Genomic DNA, 21,820 nt, shown 5'->3' with positions numbered 1-21,820 from the left:
GTACTTGCAACAATGTTGAGGGCTTCACATACTTGACTACCCTAACCCATTTGGAGCTGCCAATTCTCTCAAGAGATACAATTCCCTGTTTGAGAATATCAGTCCTCCCTAGGATGTGGGTATACCTTCACTCTCATTGTATGAGTCGCCACCCAATGACATAGTCCACTATGACAAAATGAGCACTCATACACTCCCCTGAAGCTTGCCCTGTGTCAGATGCACCCCCCTTAAAAATCCCAAACAGAGAACCTTCCATATTACATTCTGTAAAGAGTTTTCTCTGCACCACAATTTCAACCACATATCTAACCATCTCCCATGATCAAATGTTCCCCCCACCTTCTCCCCAATTTATTGGGCAATCTGACCCATCCTCCCATCCCTAGTCCCCCTTTCACCCATGCAGCCCCACCCAAAGTTATCCCTATGCCCCCATTTTATCCCTTCCCTGTACAAATACCTCCAGCTTTATCATAGATTTCACCCAAGTAGCTGTCAGCTCACAACCCTTCCTCTACCCCCCAACTACCTTTAAGTTTATCATCCAATCTCTGCTCCCTGAGACAGCTTGGTTTACTTATTTCATATCAGAGAGGTCACGTAGTATTGTTCCTTCAATGCCTGGTTTGCTTCACTCAAATAAAGTTCTGAAGTTTCATCCATGTTATCACATTTGTTTGTACTGTATTTGTTCTTATAGCTGAGTAGTATTCCACTGTGTATATATATATATACCACATTTTATTTATCCATCTGTTGATGGGCATTTGGGTTGATTCCAACTTTTGGCAATAGTGAATAGTGCTGCTATGAACATTGGTGTGCATATGTTCATGCTTGTGTCCTTGTTTTCAGATCTTCTGGGTATATACCCAGCAGTGGAATTGCTGGGTCATGTGGAAAAATCTATAGCTAGTTTTCTGAGAAACCACCGAATTGTCCTCCAGAATGGCTGGATCCTTCTGAATTCCCAACAGCAGTGGATGAGTGTTCCCATTCCTCCACATCCTCTCCAACAATTGTAGTCCTCTGATTTTTTGATAGCTGCTAGTCTTATGGGAGTAAGATGGTATCTCATTGTTGTTTTGATTTGCATTTCCCTAATAGCTAGGGATTTTGAGCATTTTTTCATGTTTCTTTTTAGCCATTTTTATATCATCTTTGGAGAAGTGTCTGTTCAAATCTTTTTCCCATTTTTTAAATGGGCTGTTTGTCTTTTTATTTTCAAGATATAGGGGTTCTTTATATATTCAAGATATAAATCTCTTATCAGATATATGATTACCAAATATTTTCTCCCATTGTGTAGGCTCTCTTTTCACTTTCCTGGCAAACTCCTTAGAGGTGCAGAAGGCTTTAATTTTGAGGAAGTCCCATTTATCTATTTGTTCTTTTGTTTCTCATGCCTTTTGATGTGAAGTTCATGAAGCCATTTCCTATTACTAGGTCCTATAGATGCTTCCCTACTTTGCTATCCAAGGCCTTTGTGGTCTTGGGTTTTATATTTAGGTCTTTGATCCGTCTTGAGTTGATTTTTGTATAAGGCATAAGTTGGTAATCTTCTTTCATTCTTTTAAATATGGATATCCAATTATCCAGGCACCATTTGTTGAAGAGGTCATTCTCTCCCAGTTGGGAGGGTTTGGTGGCCTTGTCAAATACCATATGGATGTATATATGAGGATCTATATCAGAACTCTCAATTCAGTTCCATTGGTCAGTGTGTCTATCCTTGTACCAATACCATGCCGTTTTAACTACTGTAGCTTTGTAGTATGTTTTGAAATCAAGTAATGTTATTCCTCCAATTTCATTTTTCTTTTTCAATATGTCTTTGGCTATTCGGGGCCTCTTTTCCTTTCCAAATAAATTTCATAGTTAGTTTCTCTAGTTCATTAAAGAATGCAGTGTTGATTTTTATTGGGATTGCATTGAATTTGTAGATGAGTGTTGGTAGGACAGACATCTTAATAATATTTTGTCTTCCTGTCAATGAACAGGGAATATTGTTCCATTTATTGAGGTCTACTTTGATTTCCTAAACAGTGTTGTGTAGTTTTCTGTGTATAAGTCTTTTACCTCTTTAGTTAAATTTATTCCTAGGTATTTGATTTTTTTATTTACTAAAATAGTAAAAATACTATTTTATTTACTATTTGATTCCTGATTTCCTCCTCAGATTGCTCATTATTGGTATACAGAAATGCTACAGATTTTTGTGTATTTATCTTGTAACCTGCGACTTTATTGAACTCATTTATAAGTTCTAGAAGCTTTGTTGTAGACATCTCAAGGTTTTCTATGTATAGGATCATATCATTTGCAAAGAGTGAAATTTTCACTTCTTCCTTTCCAATTTGGATGTCTTTATGTCTGGTTCTTGCCTGAGTGTTCAAGTAAGTACTTCTAAAACTATGTTAAATAGGAGGGGTTATAATGGGCATCCTTGTCTTGTTCCTGATCTTAGAGGGAAAGATTTTAGTATTTCACCATTGTAAATGATGTTAGCTGTGGGCTTTTCATATATATTCTTTATTGTGTTCAGAAAGTTTATTTCTATTCCAATCTTTTGCAGTGTTTTTATCAAGAAAGGGTGTTGTATTTTTTCAAATGCATTTTCTGCATCTACAGATATGATGATGTGATTTTTTCCCTTCGATCTGTTTATATGGTATATTACATTAATTGATTTTCTTATGTTGAACCATCCTTGCATAGCAGGAATGAATCCCACTTGGCCATGGTGTATAATTTGTTTAATGTGTTGTTGAATATGATTAGCAAGTATTTTGTTGAGAATTTTCATGTCAAGGTTCATTAGTAGACTAGTCTGTAATTTTCCTTTCTTGTGGTGTCTTTGTTTGGCTTTGGTACTAGAATAATGTTGGCATCATAGAGTGAGTTAGGCAATTTTCCTTCTGTTTCAATTTTTTGGAAGAGTTTAAGCAAGATTGTTGTTAGTTCTTTCTGGAATATTTTGTAGAATTCACCTGTAAAGCCATCTGGCCCATTGCTCTTCTTAGTTGGGAGGTTTTTAATGACTGATTCTATCTCTTTACTTGTGATTGGTTTGTTAAGATTGTCAACTTCCTCTTTTGTCATTGCAGGCTGCTTATGTGTCTAGGAATTTGTCCATTTCCTCTAAATTGTTGTTTTTGTTGGAATATAGTTTTTCAAAATATTTTCTTATGATAGTCTTTATTTCTGTGGGATCAGTGGTGATATCTCTTTCCTCATTTCTTATTTTATTTGAATCTTCTTTTTTTCTTTGTTAGTCTAGCTAAGGGTTTGTCAATTTTATTGATCTTCTCAAAGAACCAGCTGTTGGTTTTGTTTATTTTTTCAAGTGCTTTCATATTTTCTATTTCATTTAGTTGTGCTCTGATCTTTGTTATTTCTTTCTTTCTTCTTCCATTGGGTTAGTTTCTTGTTTTTTATCTAATTCCTCCAAGTGTGCATTTAGTTCTTCAACTTTAGCTCTTTCTTCTTTTTAATGTATGAATTTATGGCTATAATTTTCTCTCTCAGTACTGCTTTTGCTGCATCCCAGAGGTTTGGATATGTTGTATTATCATTTTCATTAGTTTCAAGGTAGTTATTAATTTCTTTTGAGATTTCCTGCTTGACCAACTGTTTTTCTAAGAGTGTGTTGTTTAACTTCCAAATCTTGGTGCCAAATCTGCATCTCTGGCCCTTGCAGATTTCCAGCTTCATTCCACTGTGCTCAGAGAATTATTTTGTATGATTTCTATCTTTCTGAATTCATTGAGATTTTTCCTTTGGCCTAGCATGTGGTCTATATTGGTGAATGATCCGTGTGCACTTGAGAAAAATGTATATCCTGCTGTATTTAGGTGTGATGTTCTGTATATGTCTGTTAGGTCCAGCTCCTCTAATATATTGTTTAAAGTCTTTGTTTCTTTATTGATTCTCTTTTGAGATGTTCTGTCCAAAGTTGATAGTTGTGTATTAAAGTCCCCCACTATAATTGTAGAGTTATCTATTCCTTCACTTAGTTTTTCCAGTGTTTGCCTCACATATTTGGAGGCACCCTTGTTAGGAGCATAAATGTTCATGATTTTTCTTCTTGAAAGATTATCCCTTTCACTAATATGTAGTGTCCATCTTTGTCTTTCACAATTGTTTTGCATTTAAAGTCTATTTTGTCTGATATTAATATAGCTACTCCTGCCCTTTTTTGGTTATTGTTTGCTTGTGAGATTGTTTTCCAGCCATTCACTTTCAACCTGCTTGCATCCCTGGGTCTAAGATGTGTTTCTTGCATACAGCACATAGATGGGTCATATTTCCTTATCCAATCTCCCAGTCTGAGTCTCTTGACAGGTGAGTTTAATCTATTGACATTCAGTGTTATCCCTTTCAAGGAATTACTTATATTAGCCATATTTTCTTGGGATTTGTGTTTGTCATATTCTGTTTGATTTTCTTTTTCTGTTTTTGTCTTTTTTAGTTGCTCTTACACTCTCCTCCAACTCTGTCTCTCTTGTTTTTTTTCTTTTTTCCTGCAGAACTCCCTTTAGCATTTGTGGAAGAGCAGGATTCTTGTTGGCATACTCTCTTAGTTTCTGTTTATCTGTGAATATTTTGACCTCTCCATCATTTTTGAATGCTCACTCGGCTGGATAGAGTATTCTTGGTTGGAAATTTTTCCTTTTAGTACCTTGACTATGTCCTACCACTGTCTTCTTGCCTTCATGGTTTCAGATGAGAAATCAGCACTTAATCTTATGAAGCGTCCTTTGTATGTGATGGTTCTCTTTTCTCTTGCTGCTTTTAGTATTTTCTCTGTCTTGAGCATTGGATAACTTGACAAGTATATGTCTTGGTGTAGACCTGTTGAGATTTATGCTGTTTGGGGTGCATTGTGCTTCCTGGACATGTACATCCATCTCCCTCAATAGGTTTGGGAAGTTTTCAGCCATTATTTCCTCCAACACCCTTTCTGTCCCCTTTCCCTTCTCTTCTCCTTCTGGGATGCCTAGAATATGTATTTTTGTACATTTTGCATTGTCATTCAGGTCCCTAAGCCCTGCTGGATTTGTTCTATCTTTTTATCAACCAGTTCTACTATCTGCTTGATTTCAGATGTACTGTTTTCCACATCACTTAATCTCTCCTCTGCCTCTTCGAGTCTGCTGTTATTTGTTGAGAGTGTAGTTTTGATTTCTTGAATTGTGCTGTTCATCACAATCATATGTGTTTTTTGCATATGATTGCAATTTCTTCTGTATTCTCTCCAATTTTTCCTTCATATTCTTAATCTCTTCCTTCACCTCATCAAATTGGTCCCTAATATATGTTTTGAGATCTTTAATTACTTGTTCAATGTTCTGCTCCTCTTCCTGGTTTTTAGTTTATTCATTGGATTGGGCCATGTATTCCTAATTTTTTTTGTTTTGTGGTTTTTTGTTGCTGTATGGTCATCGTTTTATCTTGACGGGTTTAGTCAGTTGCTTAGCTTCCTTGTCTAGTTTGGAATTTAATTGTTGTTTTTGCATGCATGTTAAGTCTTCTTTTTGTCACTTTGTTCTTCTTATTCTATTTCCTTGTTGTTGGCTAAGTTCACTTGAAGGAAAATATTAGGGCCAGAGAAAGCAAAAGGAGTAAGAATAGAAAATGAATAATAGTATTGTTAGTAAATATTAACAGAGGAACCATGTGAGATATAGTTGAATGGATATTAGACTCATGTAAGGTATGTAGACTTATAACAGTAAGCAAAGTAGAGTACATAAAATGAGATTGTAATCTCAATATGGGGAGGAATACAGTGTGAATTAAAAGGCCTGGGTGTTCAGGAGAGAGGGAAAGAGAAAAGAGAGGACAATAATACAAAGAGTGAATATAAGGCAGAAAACAGAACAAAGGTGTTAGTAATAAAAAGTCAAAAAAATAGGGGGGCAAACAAAGTGAGGTGTAATGTAAGAGAAAAAATCAATGATGTAGGATAGAAAGATGTAGAGGAAAGGGAATAGTGTTGGTGGCCAAAATCAGTGCACAGAAAAGAGTAAATGGAGGATGAGGAAATGCAGCAGCTTGCTCGGTCGGTAGAGGTGGGGTCTGGCTGCGGATGAGGGGTCGGTCCAGCTCAGGACGAGGGGTCGGTCCCGCTTGGGACGAGGGATCAGTCCCGCTTGGGACGAGGGGTCGGTCCGGCAGTAGACAAGGGGTCGGTCTCACAGGGGTTGCGCGGTTCGGCTGATGGGGTTGTCCGGCAAAGCTGGCGACGAAGGGGTCGCCCGGAGAAGCAGGCGACGAACTGGGGACAAGGGAGGCCAGGCCCTTGTTGGGGGCTCTCAGGACTGGAGGGCGCACGGCAGAAGAACTACCGCGGAGACAAGGTAAACACACAAGTCCACTTTATTGAGGGAGAGGCAACAGTTTTATAGGGGCTGGGGAAGGCTGATTGGTCGAAGCCACGCCCTGTTCTGATTGGTTGCTGGCGAAAGGTCAGTGGGCGGTACTGGACGGGGGAGGGGTGGTGATTAGGGATTGGCTGTCCCTGTTGCTGGGGGAAGGGGCAGGGTTTAGGGATTGGTGGCTGCTGTTGCTGGGGTGGAGGGCAGACTGGATTTTTCTGCCCACGCCTGGCTGTTGCTGCTGTCGGGGGAGGGGAAAAGGGCAGACTGGATTTCTCCGCCCACACCTGGCTGTTGCTGCTGTCGGGGGAGGGGAAAAGGACAGATTGGAATTTTCCGCCCTGTGCCTGCACAGGGAGAAAGAAGAAGAAGGGTGCCGCCCCACAGGCATCGTGTGGCGCGGTCCGGGAGGAGGGGCGGCCGCGGAAGCATGGCTGCCGAGAAGGGGAGACCCGAGGGCACTCTGCGCCCATGCCGAGCTCCCTTCAGGGGTGGCGGTGAGTCCGACCAGCCACCCTATTATGGGGGCAGCGGCTTGGCCTGCCGCAGCTGCTCCCCCGCCAGGCCAGCAAACCACACTTCAGCCCGAGGGGTGACCGCAAGGAAATACAGCAAATGTGAAGCTCTCCCTGCAGCACCTAATGTAAAAAGAATAAGAAAAAGAAATAAGAAAGCAGAGAAATGTAAAAAGAATAAGAAAGCAGAGAAAGAAAGAAAAAAAAATGGGACAAAAGGGAGCAGGGAAGTAAGCTGGAAAAATAAAAGAGAAAGAAAGAAAAAAGGGCCTTGGAGAGATAAAGAGGAAGGAAAAACAAGGAAAAACCGATCAAATACTAGCAAAAGTTTCAAGCAAGGAATCCTGTTTGTAGTTAAATAAAACACTTAGGGATCTGACATTCCCCCTTTTCTCCCTTCCTCACTTCCCTCTCTCCCAGGCAGCATGAAAGCTGCCTGAGAGGTCCAGTAGGAGATTCAAGTGGGTCCTTGTTCAATCAGCTCTGCACAGAAAACAATGACTCTTCATTTCCAGAGAGAGAACACCCACACCTCACCAGGAACCCTGAATATTCTTTTGGAGTCTTGGAAAGCACGTCCTATAGTCCCTCTCCTTTAGGTGTGCTATGAGAGGACTTTTTGATTTTCTGACTCCACCTTCTCCCTGACCAAGTTTCCTATCCCAGGGTATTTAGGTGAATTGGGCTTTCTCAGCAGATTCACCACTCCTTTCTTCCCAGACTCTCCCCAAGCCAGCCAGTATACTCCTCCAAGCACACACACAAAAAAGAAAAGAATGAAGGGGGGGGAACCCCAGAAAATTGAGCACACGCTAGCCAGGCCTCCCTGCTGCACCCCCCACCAAATTCCTCTGACCCACAGAGTCAGTCCAAAACCAGAGGGCTAAGGCAATCCTGGACCTCTGGGAGAACTGGACTTGGGAAAGGGAAGTCCGGGACTCTGCAGACTCAGGGCATGTAGGTCCATGGAACACGGGCTACAGGGGCTCAGGGGACACTAACCTGGGGACCATGCATCTGGGTACCACGGGAACCAGGAATGCCACTGCACAACCAACAGTTCTCAGGAAACACCATGGCTGCCCTTATGTTCTTTTAATAATGGCTATACTATATATTGGGAGATGAGTTTTGATGTACATTTCCCTAGTAGCTAGTGATTTTGAACATCTTTTCATGTATTTTGATGATTTTTATTTCCACTTCAGAGAAATTTTTGTTCAATTATTTTGTCCATTTTTAAAATGAGGTTGCTTGTCATTTTGTTGATAAATTATGTGATCTCTTTATATACTATGGAAAAAATGTCATCAGGATGACATTTCACAAGATTTTTAATAATTGATTAGGCTGCCTTTTTACTTTCTTGACAGTTTTTTGAAGAACTGAAGTATTTAATTTTGAGACAGTCCCATTTATCTAGTTTTTCTTTTGTTGCTGTGCTTTGGGTGTAAGGTCTAAGAAACCATCACTAGCCACAAGCTCTTGACAGTGTTTCCCCACATTTTCTTCTAGGAGTTTTATAGTTCTTTTTCTTTATAGTTAGGTCTTGATCCATTTTTTATTAAAGTTTTTATAAGGCATGAGATAAAGTCCCTCTTTTTTAGATATGGATATTCAGTTATCCAGCACCATTTGATAGATAGGCAATTATGATCTATTATGAGTGTGTTCAACATTCTTGTCAAAAATCACTTGACCATAGATTTGTGGGTATATTTATGAACTCCTGATTTGACCCATTGGTCAGGTTTTCTGTCTATACAAGTACCATGACTTTTCTACCACTGAAAGTTAGATAATATGTTTAAAGTTTGGAAGTGGGAATCTCTAACTTCACTCTTTTTTATCTTTAAGATATTTTTGGCTATTTGGGGGCTTTACATTTGTATAAAAATTTGGTAATTGACTTCTCCAATTCTAATTGCATTAAATCTGTGGATCAGTTCAGATCAAATTGACCTCTTAATGATATTTAGTCTTCCAAACCATGAACACAGAATATCCTTTTATTTAGATCATCCTTGATTTCTCTTTGCAATGTTTTATAGTTTTCTAAATACAGGTTCTTATGTCCTTGGTTAAATTTATTCCTAAATATTTGATTTTTAGTCAATATTGTAAATCAAAAATTTTTTCTGGCTTCCTCCTCAGATTAATCATTAATAGTATATAGAAACCTATTGATTTTTGCATATAGATCTTGAATCCTCCCACGATATTGTCTATAAGTTCCAATTGTTTTGTTGTTGGATTTTGGGGGATTTTCTAATGATAAGGTGATATCAACAGCAAATAATGTTTTACTTCTTGTATAATATTTGGATTCTATTTACTTCCTTTTCTTGCCTAATTGCTCTAGCTAGAACTTCTAGCACCATATTGAATAACAGTGGGAAGATCGGCATTCTTGTGGAAAAGCTCTCTCTTTCACCATTGAGTACATTGTTACCTCTGCGTTTTCCATATATGCCCTTTATCATGTTGGAAAGTTTCCTCCTATTTCTACCTTTTGGAGTGTTTTTATCAAGGAAAGATGCTGTATTTTGTCAAATGCCTTTTCTGCATCAAATAAGAAGACAATGCATTAATTCTTTTTAAATTTATTGTTGTGCTGTATTATATTGATTGATTTTCTTATGTTGAAACACCTTGCATACTCAATATAAAACTCTCTTGATCGTGATGTATCATATTTTACAGGTGTTTTTGGATTTCGTTAGCAAGTATTTTTTGTGGATTTTTGCATCTATTTTCATTAAAGAACACGTGCAATAATTTTCTTTTTTCATAATACCTTTACCAAGCCTTGGTATTAGGGCAATTTTAGCTTCATAGAGTGAGTTGGGGAGCATTACTTCCTGCTCAGTTTTATGGATGATTTTGAGAAATATTTGTATTAGATCATCTTTAAGTGATGACTGGAATTCACCTATGAAGCCATCTTTTTTGGACTTTTCAGTTTTGGAAATTTTTTAAACAAATCAGTTTTATTTATTCATGTTTATAAAATATCAGTCCAACCAAAGATAACAATCAGTGCTATTTACTCTATTTTTCATTTATCACTCCAGTCACTCCCAGAACATTTTCATTATTTTGATAATAATAATACTAAAAAACAAAAACCAACCAAGCACACCAAACTCATTACCTCTCATTCTGTCTATGCTTCCCCTGATACACATAGCTGCAATTGTTTCCTTCTCTCCAGTTCATTTGTATTTATATTTTGTTAAAACAGTCCTATATATGCAATGTTACTCATTCATATTTTACATGAGAGTTCACTATTTTATACAGTTACTTTTTTTAGCTTTCTTTCTAGTAATAAAAATGTTCTTAGGCCTTCCCTTTCAACCACTGTCATTCTGGGAATAATTTTGATGACTATTTCAATTTCACTTTTTTTTTGTTTGTTTGTTGAGGTCTTCTACTTCTTTTAGTTTCAGCGTGGTTTGTTCATGTTTTTTAGAAATTTGTGCACTTCATCAATGTTTTTCTAGTTGGTTGGCATACAGTTTTTAGTGTGATAGTATCCTCTTATAATCTCTTTTATTTCTACTGTGTCAGGGATAATGTCCCCCTTTTCATTTCTGATTTTATTTATTTTTTGTTAATCTAGTGAAGGGTTTATTGATTTTTTTGTTCTTTTCCAAGAAACAACTTTTGGTTTTGTTGATTTTCCCTATTGTTTTTAATTCTCTATTACATTTATTTCTGCTCTGATTTTTATTATTTCTTTCCTTCAGCTTGTTTTGGAATTGATTTCCTATTATTTTTTTAATTCCTCCAGGTGTGCAGTTAGATCTTTTATTTTCACTCTCTTTTCTTTTTTAAAGTGAGCATTGAAGTCTATAAATATCCCTCCTACCATTCCCTTTTCTGGAACCCTTAGTTTCTGGAACCCTTGTGTTCTCATTTTCATTTGTCTTGAAGTATTTACTGGTTCCTCTTGCAATTTCTTCTTTAAACTGCTGCTTATTTAAGAGTATATAGTTTACTGTCCATATATCTGTTAATTTTCCTTTTTAATACCTCTTATTCATTTCTTTTATTTTTCCACTATGATCAAAGAAAATGCTTTGGATAACTTCAATGGTTTTAAGTTTATTGAGATATGACTTATGTTCCAATATTGGTCTATTTTGGAGAAAGATCCATGAGCACTTGAGGATATAGCCTGCTGTTTTGCAGTGTAATGTTCTATAAATATCTATTAGACCTAGTTCATTTATCACATTAGGCAAGCTTTCAGTTTCCTTAATTATCCTCTGTTTAGATGTTCTATCTAATGCTGACTGACAGTGTTGAAGTCTAAGAATTATTGTAGAGACATTTATTTCCCCCTTCAGTTTGGCTAGTGTATGCCTCATGTATTTTTGGTAAACTATGGTAGGTGGATAAATATTTATTATTGTTATTTTTCTTGGTAAATTGCTCCTTTTATTAATATATTGTACCATATTTCATCTCTTATAACAGATTTCCAAGTAAAATAAATTTTATCTGACATTAGTATCACTACACCTTCTCTTTTTAATTGCTAGTAGCATGGAATATCTTATTCCAACCTTTCACATTCAACCTTAATGTATCCTTGCATCTAAAGTGAGTCTTCCGTAGAAAGAAAAGATGGCTTATTTTAAAAATTAATTCTATCTATGTCTGTTTTTTTGGCCAGGTTATAGAATATGCACAACTTTAATCACATATTATTGCCAAGTCACTTACAAAATGGATGCAACAATATAAATCTCAGAAAGAGAATTTCATTTATTCTATATTCCCACAAAAGGTTATGAAAAACTGATAATTTATGAATTTGTCAGATGTGAATCATACTGTTTTGCATTTTAATATTACTGACATGAAATATTAAAAATACTTTCATGTGATTGTGCTTATTTTCATTTCATTTTGTTTTCTTTATTTTTGAGGATGGTAAAATGTTTATTCACATCTTTCCCATTTTTATTCTGGGTTGCTTATTTTTCCTTTAATAATAGTTCTTTGTATTTTATATTTTTAAAATGGGCAGTTCCATGTACTATAAATTCAAGCAAATTATATGAATGGAATCTTACAATATGTGGTATTTTTGAATAGCACTTTTTGTCTCACCATAATTCCATGGAGATTGATCCAAGTTTTTACATGTATCAGTAATTGTTTTAGTTTATTTTTTAGTTTTATTCTATAGAATGGAAGTATACAACACAAGTATAGTTTGTTTAACCATTACCCTTTTAAAGGACATCTAGGTTGTTTACAGTTTTTGGCTAATAAAATAAGACTACTACTAACATATGTGTTCAGATTTTTGTGTGAACATAAGTTTTAATTTTTCTGGGATGAATTCCCCAAGAGTGTGATTGCTGGGACATATGGTAGCTGCAAGCTTAGGTTTTTTCAAAAGAAATTGCCAAACTAATTTCCAGAGCAACCATTCTGTTTCACATTCCCACCACCAATGTATGCATGGTCTAATGGAGGAGTTTCTTTTCTTTTTTAAAAAATTTTTTTCAAGTATATCACTCATACATAAACATAAATAAACAATACATATATAGTAATAGTTATGGACTTATAAAACTAACATATATAACACCATACAAGACTCCTGTACCTCACCCTAACAGTCTACGTCTTTTAATTGGGGAGTCAACATATTCAGTGTTACTACTCTAAAAGCATTACTTATTTTGTACATTTTATCCTTTTGCTTTCTGTTGTAATACTCTTATCTACTAACTGTCTTTTAACCCTTTTAGTTTCTCTTACTTATGTTCTACATTTCTACAGTCTTGTCCAAGGCTCTTTTCCTTGTCTTCTCCTTTCAGGCTGTAACACAGTCTTTGATATCTCTTATAGATTTTGTCTCTTGGTAACATACCCTCAGTTTCTGAGTGTCTGTAAAAACTTTAAACTCATCATTTCTGAAGGATAGTTTTCCACATAATGAATTCTTGGCCGACAGAATTTTCTTTGTGTACTTGAAACATTTTGTGCATTCTTACTCCATAGTTTCTGAAGACAGAAAATCACTTAGCTTTATTACAGCTCCCTTGTAAGTAATACATTGTTTTCCTCTTGCTGCTCTCAAAATCCTTTTTTCTTTTAATTAAAATTTTTTTTTAATTTTTTGTCTTTATTTTTTAATATTACATTAAAAAAATATGAGGCCCCCATATACCCCCACCCCCCTTGCCCCACTCCTCCCCCCATAACAACGATCTCCTCCATTATCATGAGACATTCATTGCATTTGGTGAATACATCTCTGAGCACTGCTGCACCTCATGGTCAATGGTCCACATCATAGCCCACACTCTCCCTCAGTCTACCCAGTGGGCCATGGGAGGACATACAATGTCCAGTAACTGTCCCTGCAGCACCACCCAGGACAACTCCAAGTCCCGAAAATGCCCCCACATCTTATCTCTTCCTCCCACTCCTTACCCTCCGCAGCCACCATGGCCACTTTCTCCACACCAATGCCACATTTTCTTCTATTACTAATCACAATAGTTCATGAATAGAATATCAGTAAGTCCATTCTAATCCATACTCTGTTCCTCCATCCTGTGTACCCTAGAATGGTTATGTCCACTCTACTTCTATTTCAAGAGGGGGATTAGATTCCACATGGATGCTGGATGCAAGTCTGCTTTCAGTTGTAGGCACTCTTGGCTCCCTGGTGTAGTGGTTGACCTTCTTCATCTCCATATTAGCTAAGTGGGGTAAGTCCAATAAACCAGAGTGTAGGAGCTGAAGTCTGTATAGGCTCAGTCCAGAGATTCAGTTCCCCTGGGTATACATTAAACCTCAGCACCAACTACAGTTCCGGTAAAAGTAACAGGAGAGGCTTGTGAACAAAGATCACATCTGAGTCCAGCTCCATCACACAGAAATACAAACTCCAAAGTAGGGCCAACTGACGGTACTGAAGTCCATCTGCCATGACCATAGAACCTGTCAGTCTCTGTAGTCCTTAGAAGAACCAATATCTGAGGTTGTATCTACTTTATCTGTCTCTGGGACTCTGCTGAGGTGTGCATAAGGGCAACCCCTCTGATAACCTCCTGTCTCTTTTTGGAGACTCATAGCTATATAAACTCATTTGTCCTTTCCATTTCCCCCTTTCATTCAGGTCAAAAAGCATTTTTAACTCCTGGTATTATATGTAGACTGAGATATTCTGCTGGTCCAAGTTGACCCTTTTATTCAAGGTCATTTTCTAGTTACATCATCATCTCAAAATCCTTTCTTTATGTTTGGCAATTGACAATCTGAATAGTAGGTGCCTCAAAGTAGTTTTTTTAGGAATCATGCACTTTTGGGTTCATTGTCCATCTTGAGTATTGACATTGTTCCTTCAGTTTCCAATTGGGGACCCTGTTCCTGAGCACAACGATTATGCAAGCTTTGTAATTATACAGTTTATTTCAACCCCCTTGTTCATTCAGGCTCCAATTGGGGTCAGTTATTTGAACTGTCTGACTCCCAAGGGCATGAGCAGCTTTGTGAGGTTTACTACTGGCTAAAATTCTGCATAATCTTGATCCTTTTCTAGTACAATTTGCTTTTCATCTGAGGTTACAGTTATATTTGGTAATGATTTGATATCTGCCCAGTTTGTTCTGATGGTTCCAAATATAGATTTGAAAAGATTTTCTACATTTCTAGTGTCCTCTCTGTAGCAAGGAACTCAATCTTTCCAATTATATGGGTCTGTTATTGAAAATGGAATATAGGTATATAGATAGCCGTTTTGTTTTCCGTATTCATCCAATCCTGCAGGTAGTTGTCAAACAGGGAATTGGCCCTGAGTTTGCTCTTCTAACGTAGCGGCATCCTGACAAACATTCCATTCCTCTGAGTGTAGGGTAGGGAGATAATTTCTGAGGGATCTAATGGTAATTCAGGGTCATTTCTATCACTCTTAACTGGCAGCGGAGGTGATACTGGAATTGTGACAATCTCAAGTATCAATGTATTAGAAATGATGGTACCTAAAACATCATCAGAAATAAAACATCAGTGCAAAAAGAAACAGGGAGGATTTTTCTGACTTTTATTAACCCGTCCTTGCAGCTATTTAGCTCCTGCTTTGGTTTAATGGTTTAATTCCTTTCCTGATTAGTGTGGTGAACCCTTGCCATTTTTTACTTTAAAGTGTTGGGGATATAGGTCCTGACTAATTGGCAGTACGCCATGACTGAAACAAACTCTCAAGATTTTTATTTTGGACTAACTCCATAAAATATTGAATCTAAGGAATCTCATCACATTAACATAACCTTCTTCAGAATAGATCCAATTACAGAACAGTATTGTACTCTAAGGATGCTTGTGCTGGTCATTTCTGTTCATCCTTTAATGCATACTGAAGCAAGATTTACTTACAAAGAGAGATCATTCACTTGTCAGTTCATTCCCAACTTGTTCACGATGATTAATAATGCAACCTGTTAGGTCGCTCTGTTTTTCCCTCAGAGTTCTAGTTATTTCTCACTTCAATAGTTTGGCTAAGCAAGTTCCAAGAAACCTAAGCAACCAATGTTAGTAACACCTCCTGTATAAGTAACACCTCCCCAAAACCAAGCATGACAAATTTCCACTTACAGCTTCAGCCAGAGCTATTGTGCTGCTGAAAAAGACAGTACAACTTCACACACAATACAAAGAAGAGAACATGTTTCCCTTCATTTCCTGCCTCCTTTAGGGATCCTATATATCCAGGGCAAGAAACTCATGTTCCAAGTCTCAGAATAAAATACTCTGGCAGCTACATAGCCAAAACCTATGAACATCTAATCTTTGGAGACAAAGCAGTGCCCTTATCATGAGGACACCAGTCCATCTCGGTTGACAAATTGAAGGTGACCAGAATGGTCCACTTATCATCACATGGCACAGTAGAATAGGAAGACACACTAAACTAGGCTAGGGAGAAAAAGTGATTTTATCGGAAGGTGGATTGCAGGAGATCTAATCAATCTCTGTCTATGAAAATAGAGGTCTTCATTGTCATTTTAGGGCTGAGAGTGCAATAAATGGAAGTAATTGAATAAATGTTTGAGAATATCATGACAGTTACAGAAATGGGAGAGAAAGGGGCTACAATTGAGTATGAAGATGTTCTAATAATATAGTTTAAAGAGTAGCATGCAGAACACAAAAGGAAGAAATAACTAGACTAGTTTGAATATATTCAGGGGACTAAGATCTCAGAGAAGCCCAGAGAAAAGAAAGTTCTTAAAAGGTCTGATTCTTTAATTCCAAGTTATAGAATGAAGTACACTAACTGGATTTATTCATAGGGAGCTTACTGGAGATGATAGCATGATTTTTAAAGAGGAAGACAGTGATGTTATTAAGTCATCATTTTAGGCTGTGTGGTGACAGGGTAAAATGCTCATGCAGATTGATTATGAGAGGAGGAAGATATCAGGAATGAGAGGAAATGGGCACAAGTTACATTTTCATTCTTAACAGAAGAGAAACAGTGATGTTAAATGATAAGATGATTATGAAAAGAGACAGATGTTGCTTGTAAAGATTTTAGGAAGAAACAGGAAAGATGGTAATTCAGTTGGAGACATTCAATCAGGTGATGCGATACTTCATGAAAGAGAAGGATTAACTAATGGGTGTGAATGTGGAAATAGTGAATCCAGGAATATTATGGTGTTGAATTGAAGTGATTTCTCAAATTACATCATTCAACTGGTTTTTAGAAGGTAATATGAAATGTGAGAGTGTGTGATGTTCAAAACTATAGTATGTGAAGTGATTATGGAATATGGAAAATTGACTCAATTTTCAAGCTATAGTCTGTTTCCCAGATGTATTTGAAAGCACTTGGAGTAGTGATTCTGCATTGAGACCTAAAACAAGAGATTAGTAATGTGCTGTGTCAGATGAGTAAAAACAAGACATAATTAACAGTCACCTCCTAAGAGGGTAGGAGTAGTAAATAGTAAGATATTTATTGACAGATAAGGTAAATAAAGCAACATCAGGAATGTCATTCTCAGGAAGAATATGTTGAAATAAATATGTTTGGATTGATTGGTAATAGACATTAAGTGAGTTAGAATCTGATATTTTGGAACTGGGTCCAATGCAATGGAGTTTTCCTTGTGATAGGAAATTGTGGGCCTGGGGTATAACTGTGGTTACAGACTATATAAAGAGAATACTCTGAAAACATGGTGAGGGTCTGATTTTTTATATGAGTGGTGACATTCCAGGTAATACCCAGGAGTGGCATGCAACACTTGCATTATTTGAGATTGGGATACAGGAAGAAAAAATTCAAACTCCAGCTTCCTTTTCTGGCCAAGTAAGTTTGTCATATTTTTCTTTCTGAACCTCTCTTTATGAAACTTGTTAAATTGGTAAATTAACATTTATCAGCAGGGTTAGTGTAAGGATTAAATTTTTAAAAATATGTGATTCTCCAAGCATATTGACTGCAACCATTTTCTTCTTGGACTTCAGGTACAAATAGCTAAGTTAAACCTAGCTCTGTTTATGATGCCTTCTCATTAATTATCCATGAATTGGATATAATTGTTAATGATAGTTTAGAGGAGAATTTAGAGTATACACATTTTCTCAAATAAATATGAAATCTAGAGATGTTGTAGCTGATGATGATTAATATAGGGCAAGATTTCACTGATCACTTCAAACTGTTCAGATGTATTTTGTTCCCAGTTCCTTCATTCTCCATCATCTGAGCCTTCTAATCCTATGAGGATTGTGGGAAATGACTAAAACATTATTACCTATATACTTATGCTATTTATTGATGCAGGGGATTTTCGTGACTAGATTTGCTTGAGGGAACCATTGATCCCTCACAATTGATGAAGAGTTTGAATTGATCAATCCCATAATAAAATAAGTTCATAAGTTTTTCAGTTGATTTTCTTTTAATTTTAAATAGATTTTTAATTTATATTTTAAAGATTTATAGATTAAATAAAATGTTACATTAAAAAAAGAAGAGGATGCCATATACCCCACTCCCTACCCACCCACTTCTCCCACATCAACAACCTCTTTCATCAGCATGGCACATACATTGCATTTGATGAATACATTTTGAAGCACTGCCAAATGGCATGGAATATTGTTTACATTGAAGTTTATACTCTCTCCCAGTCCATTCAGTGAGATATGCCAGTGTATATAATGTCCTGCATCTCTCCCTGCAATATCATTCAGGACAACGCCAAGTTCCAAAAATGCCTCCATTTCACACCTCTTCTTCCCATTCTCTGCCCTCAGCCACTGGTTGTCACAGTCTCCACATCAATGACACAGTTTCTTCCATTGCTAGAGTCATAAGAATTCCATAGTAATGTCCATAACAATGACATCAGTGTCACATACAGAATAAAGGGGACACCCTTATAGCCAACATCCTCCCCATTTTCCCCTTCCCCTATTAATAGTATTTTATACATGGATGGTACATTTGTTACAACTGTTGTACAAATATTGAAACATATCTACCAACCATGGCCAGTGGTTTACATGATGGTTTATATTTTGGACCATATACTTTCATAAATATTGATGAAACTTAACATCCCTTATATCCATCATTGCAAGATCATGTGGAACACTCATTGATTGTCAGATTAGACACTACCCCAAATAGCAGGTCTCCTAAGGGCTCTGGAGACACATAGGCACTATAGTCAGGGTAGATACCTTATGAGGTTGGTACCTCGCCAGGGGACCCTACTTTGGGGTTTGTGCCCCACAGTGTGACAGAATTGGACTCAGTTGTGGTTTCCCTATGCATGGCTCTTTGGCCCCTTCTGTTTGCTCCTATATTTAGTGTTGGAGTTGTTAGGTGTACATCTGACAAACTTGAGTCATTGGACTGTCCATGTGCCACCTGGGCCCTAAGCCTCACCAGAGTTACAACACCTATGCTTCAGTTCATTGGATACACCCAGGACAAATAACAAGGATTTGATGATGGACAACCACCATACCAAGTAATGAAGAGAGTCTACAATTGCAAGTGAGTCCCATCCATCAGCCATATGGGAAACCCTCTCAGTTAGAGTTAGAGTGAGCACCACCATCCAGGCATCCTCAGGATTGGGGAATGAAATATGGACTAGAGTGAGTTGGCTAACTGGTATTCTACTATAGACTTAATGTGATTCTACAGTGAAAGAACTTATATCATTGATGTAGAGGCAGTGGCCACTGGAAGTTCTGAGGTCAGGGAGAGGGAAAACAGAAATAAGACAGGGGCATTTTCAGGAGTTGGTAATTTTCCTGAATGACATTGAAATGACAGATATAGGCCATTATATATCTTGACATAACTTACAGAATTTTGTGGGAGCAAGTGTAAACTACAATTTAAACTATAATCCATACCTAGTGGCAATGTTCTAAAATGTGTTCAATTGCATTGAATGACCACATTAATGAAGGATGTAATTAATGGGGGCAAATGTTGGTGGTGTGGGGAGCAGGGCATATGGGAATACCCTATATTTTTTATGTAACATTTATGTAATCTAAATATTTTTTAAAGGTTAAAAAAAGAAAATCTCTGAACATCTTGGGCTAATTAATAAAATTAATGGATTTTCATGTTCTTACCTGTACAATGAGGGTATTCATATCATCTTTATTAGCTGGGGAAGACAAGACCTCTGGCTGCTTGGCCCTCAGAAAGGGAAGTCCTTCCTTTATTTCCCTTGGAGGACACTTCATGTTCCTCTTGTTGACTGGGCTGGGGTTATTACCAGGTGAAGTGTTTGGCATTCATGACAATTGGACCTGGAATTTGTGGTCAAGTCTTGACTCTTAAGGCTTCTTTCTCCATTCTTAGCTTTCCTCTCCTTCTGCTTGTCTGGATTTTCCAGAGGAAGATAAATTCCAGCTGAGGTATTGACAATGGAATCACAGGTGAGTTTGGAATTCTTTAACTGAAATTGCACCTCTTTTGACAGCAAATGGGGAGATTTCTCCTACTGGCATGGATTATCCAAGTGCATTCATGAGTTATTCAAGGATCTGGTCTTAAATTATTATACAGGACTCTAGAATTATGGTAAGTTAGGGACTGATCTTAAATTATTATACAGGACTCTAGAATTATGGTAAGTTAGGGACTGATCAATAAGTAAACTTCCAACCATTACAATAGTTGTTTCCAGCTTCCACAAAGGCTGTGTATTCTCTTGAAAGATAAGACATGTTTTCTTTTTCTCTCCCAACCTATGGCCTCATTAGAGAAATAATATATTCATGAATCTTGCTAGTGTCTGAAATTGGTTTAGCATGCAGTAATTAGAGGTGATAGTGGTGAGTAAGAATGTAAGTATTACAGTTAAAAAAGAGGCTGAATTTGAAACTGGTGCATTGAATCAATGCAACATTATAGATACTACGGTGAAACGCTAAGGATATTCACCAGAAGCACAAGAGAAGCTTAGGGAATAAAAGCAAATGAGGTGGAGATGTGGCTCAACAGATAGAGTGTCCACCTACCGTATAGGAAGTCCAGCATTCTAACCGAGGATTGCCTGGCCAGTGTGGTGAGCTGGCCCATCACATTGCTTCCATACACAAGAAGTGCCATGCCACACAGGGAAGCCCCTACATAGAGGTGTCCCAGAAGCAAGGTGTGTGCCCTGTAAGGAGAGATGCCCCATGTGAAAAAAGCACAGCCTACCCAGGAGTGGCACCAGAACACAGAGAGCTGTTGCAGCAAAATGATGCAATGAAAGAGAGACACAGATTCCTGGTGCCACTGAGAATGCAAGCAGACAAACAGTGAATGGACACAAGAGAGCAGACAATGCCGGGGGGCGGGGGGGGGGGGAGGGAAGAGGGGGGAGGAGTGGAAGGGGAGAGAAATAAATTAAAAAAGTAAAATCTTTACATAAAAAAAGGAAATGAGGAATCATTTATTTATTTTCCCCAATTTTAGTTGTCTTTAAAGTTTGTATAGAATATAGTTGTTCATTTTGAAATAGTCAGAAATTCTCCTTACCACTGTTCTCCAAATTTCCCAACTTCAATTCTTCTAAATCAAATTTATACAAATTTTATAAATGGATGCAATGTTTAGAAATTACTTTTTCCTTTATTGTGGCTGTGAATTCAGATTTCATATCATAAGCAGAATAAAATTTATGTCCCTGTGAAAATTTTTGAAGATTTGTAGATATCAGAAGCAAAGAAGAGGCTTCTCTTAATCTTTATCAGACAGAAAACATGAAGAAACAGGAGAGACAATGAAAACTGATATTTGTAGTCCCCAGAAAATGTTGAGATTGATAAAGTTCCCTACCATAGGACTGGTCTGTCTAAGGCCAGTTTCAGTACAGTGGTTTCAGAAATTCATGGCTTGTGACCCTGATCCATCTATACTTTCACAGTATAGTGAATACTTGAAATATGTAGAGTTGAAGCAAGCAGATCTTATTGAATCTGAGTTCTGCATGAAAACTATTCTGCATATTTCTGGAAATTGCTTCAGAGCTCCCTGCCATTTTCATGAATAATAGACATGTGAATTTAATTTGGGCAGAAAGCACTTCACACATTAGCTGGTTGGATTTGTCAAAATGCTAATATATTCTTTAAAAATGTTATAAATGAAAACAAAATGATGTTATATATACATTTATAATCTAAACATACACATTTTCTTTTAAAAACTATTTTGAAATACTTTCAAACTTACAGGACAGTTAAAATAATATTGATGATGTCTGTAAGTTAACTTAAAATTGGTGGGAAAGATTGTTTTAGTTATGAATGCTTGAGTGAAAGCTTTATAATCAGATGTAAGAAGTCATAATTACAAGTTTATTGTGAAGTTTCCAGGTGTATATCATGTATTTCATGTGATATTCTTTAACT

General features: G+C 37.1%; 1 protein-coding gene across 7 annotated transcripts in view; it reads left to right on the top strand.

Moving 5' to 3' along the window:
- Positions 1-21,820, top strand: part of LOC101432025 (zinc finger protein 596-like) — an 80,497-nt gene that overhangs the window by 47,142 nt on the left and 11,535 nt on the right. For 3 of the 7 annotated variants that reach the window (XM_058299335.1, XM_058299331.1, XM_058299330.1), the window contains one exon: positions 19,779-19,855. In XM_058299335.1, coding sequence (XP_058155318.1) covers positions 19,844-19,855 — 12 coding nt within the window. In that variant the 5' untranslated portion in view covers positions 19,779-19,843. Of the gene's footprint in view, positions 1-17,157; positions 17,250-18,761; positions 18,951-19,778; positions 19,856-21,820 lie in introns of all 7 variants that reach the window. The other 4 variants (XM_058299333.1, XM_058299332.1, XM_058299334.1 and 1 more) reach the window with 2 other exon arrangements.

This window comes from Dasypus novemcinctus, chromosome 6 (genome assembly GCF_030445035.2).
Source record: "Dasypus novemcinctus isolate mDasNov1 chromosome 6, mDasNov1.1.hap2, whole genome shotgun sequence".
NCBI classification, from domain to species: Eukaryota; Metazoa; Chordata; class Mammalia; order Cingulata; family Dasypodidae; genus Dasypus; species Dasypus novemcinctus.
This window is presented reverse-complemented; position numbering and strand designations above follow the sequence as displayed.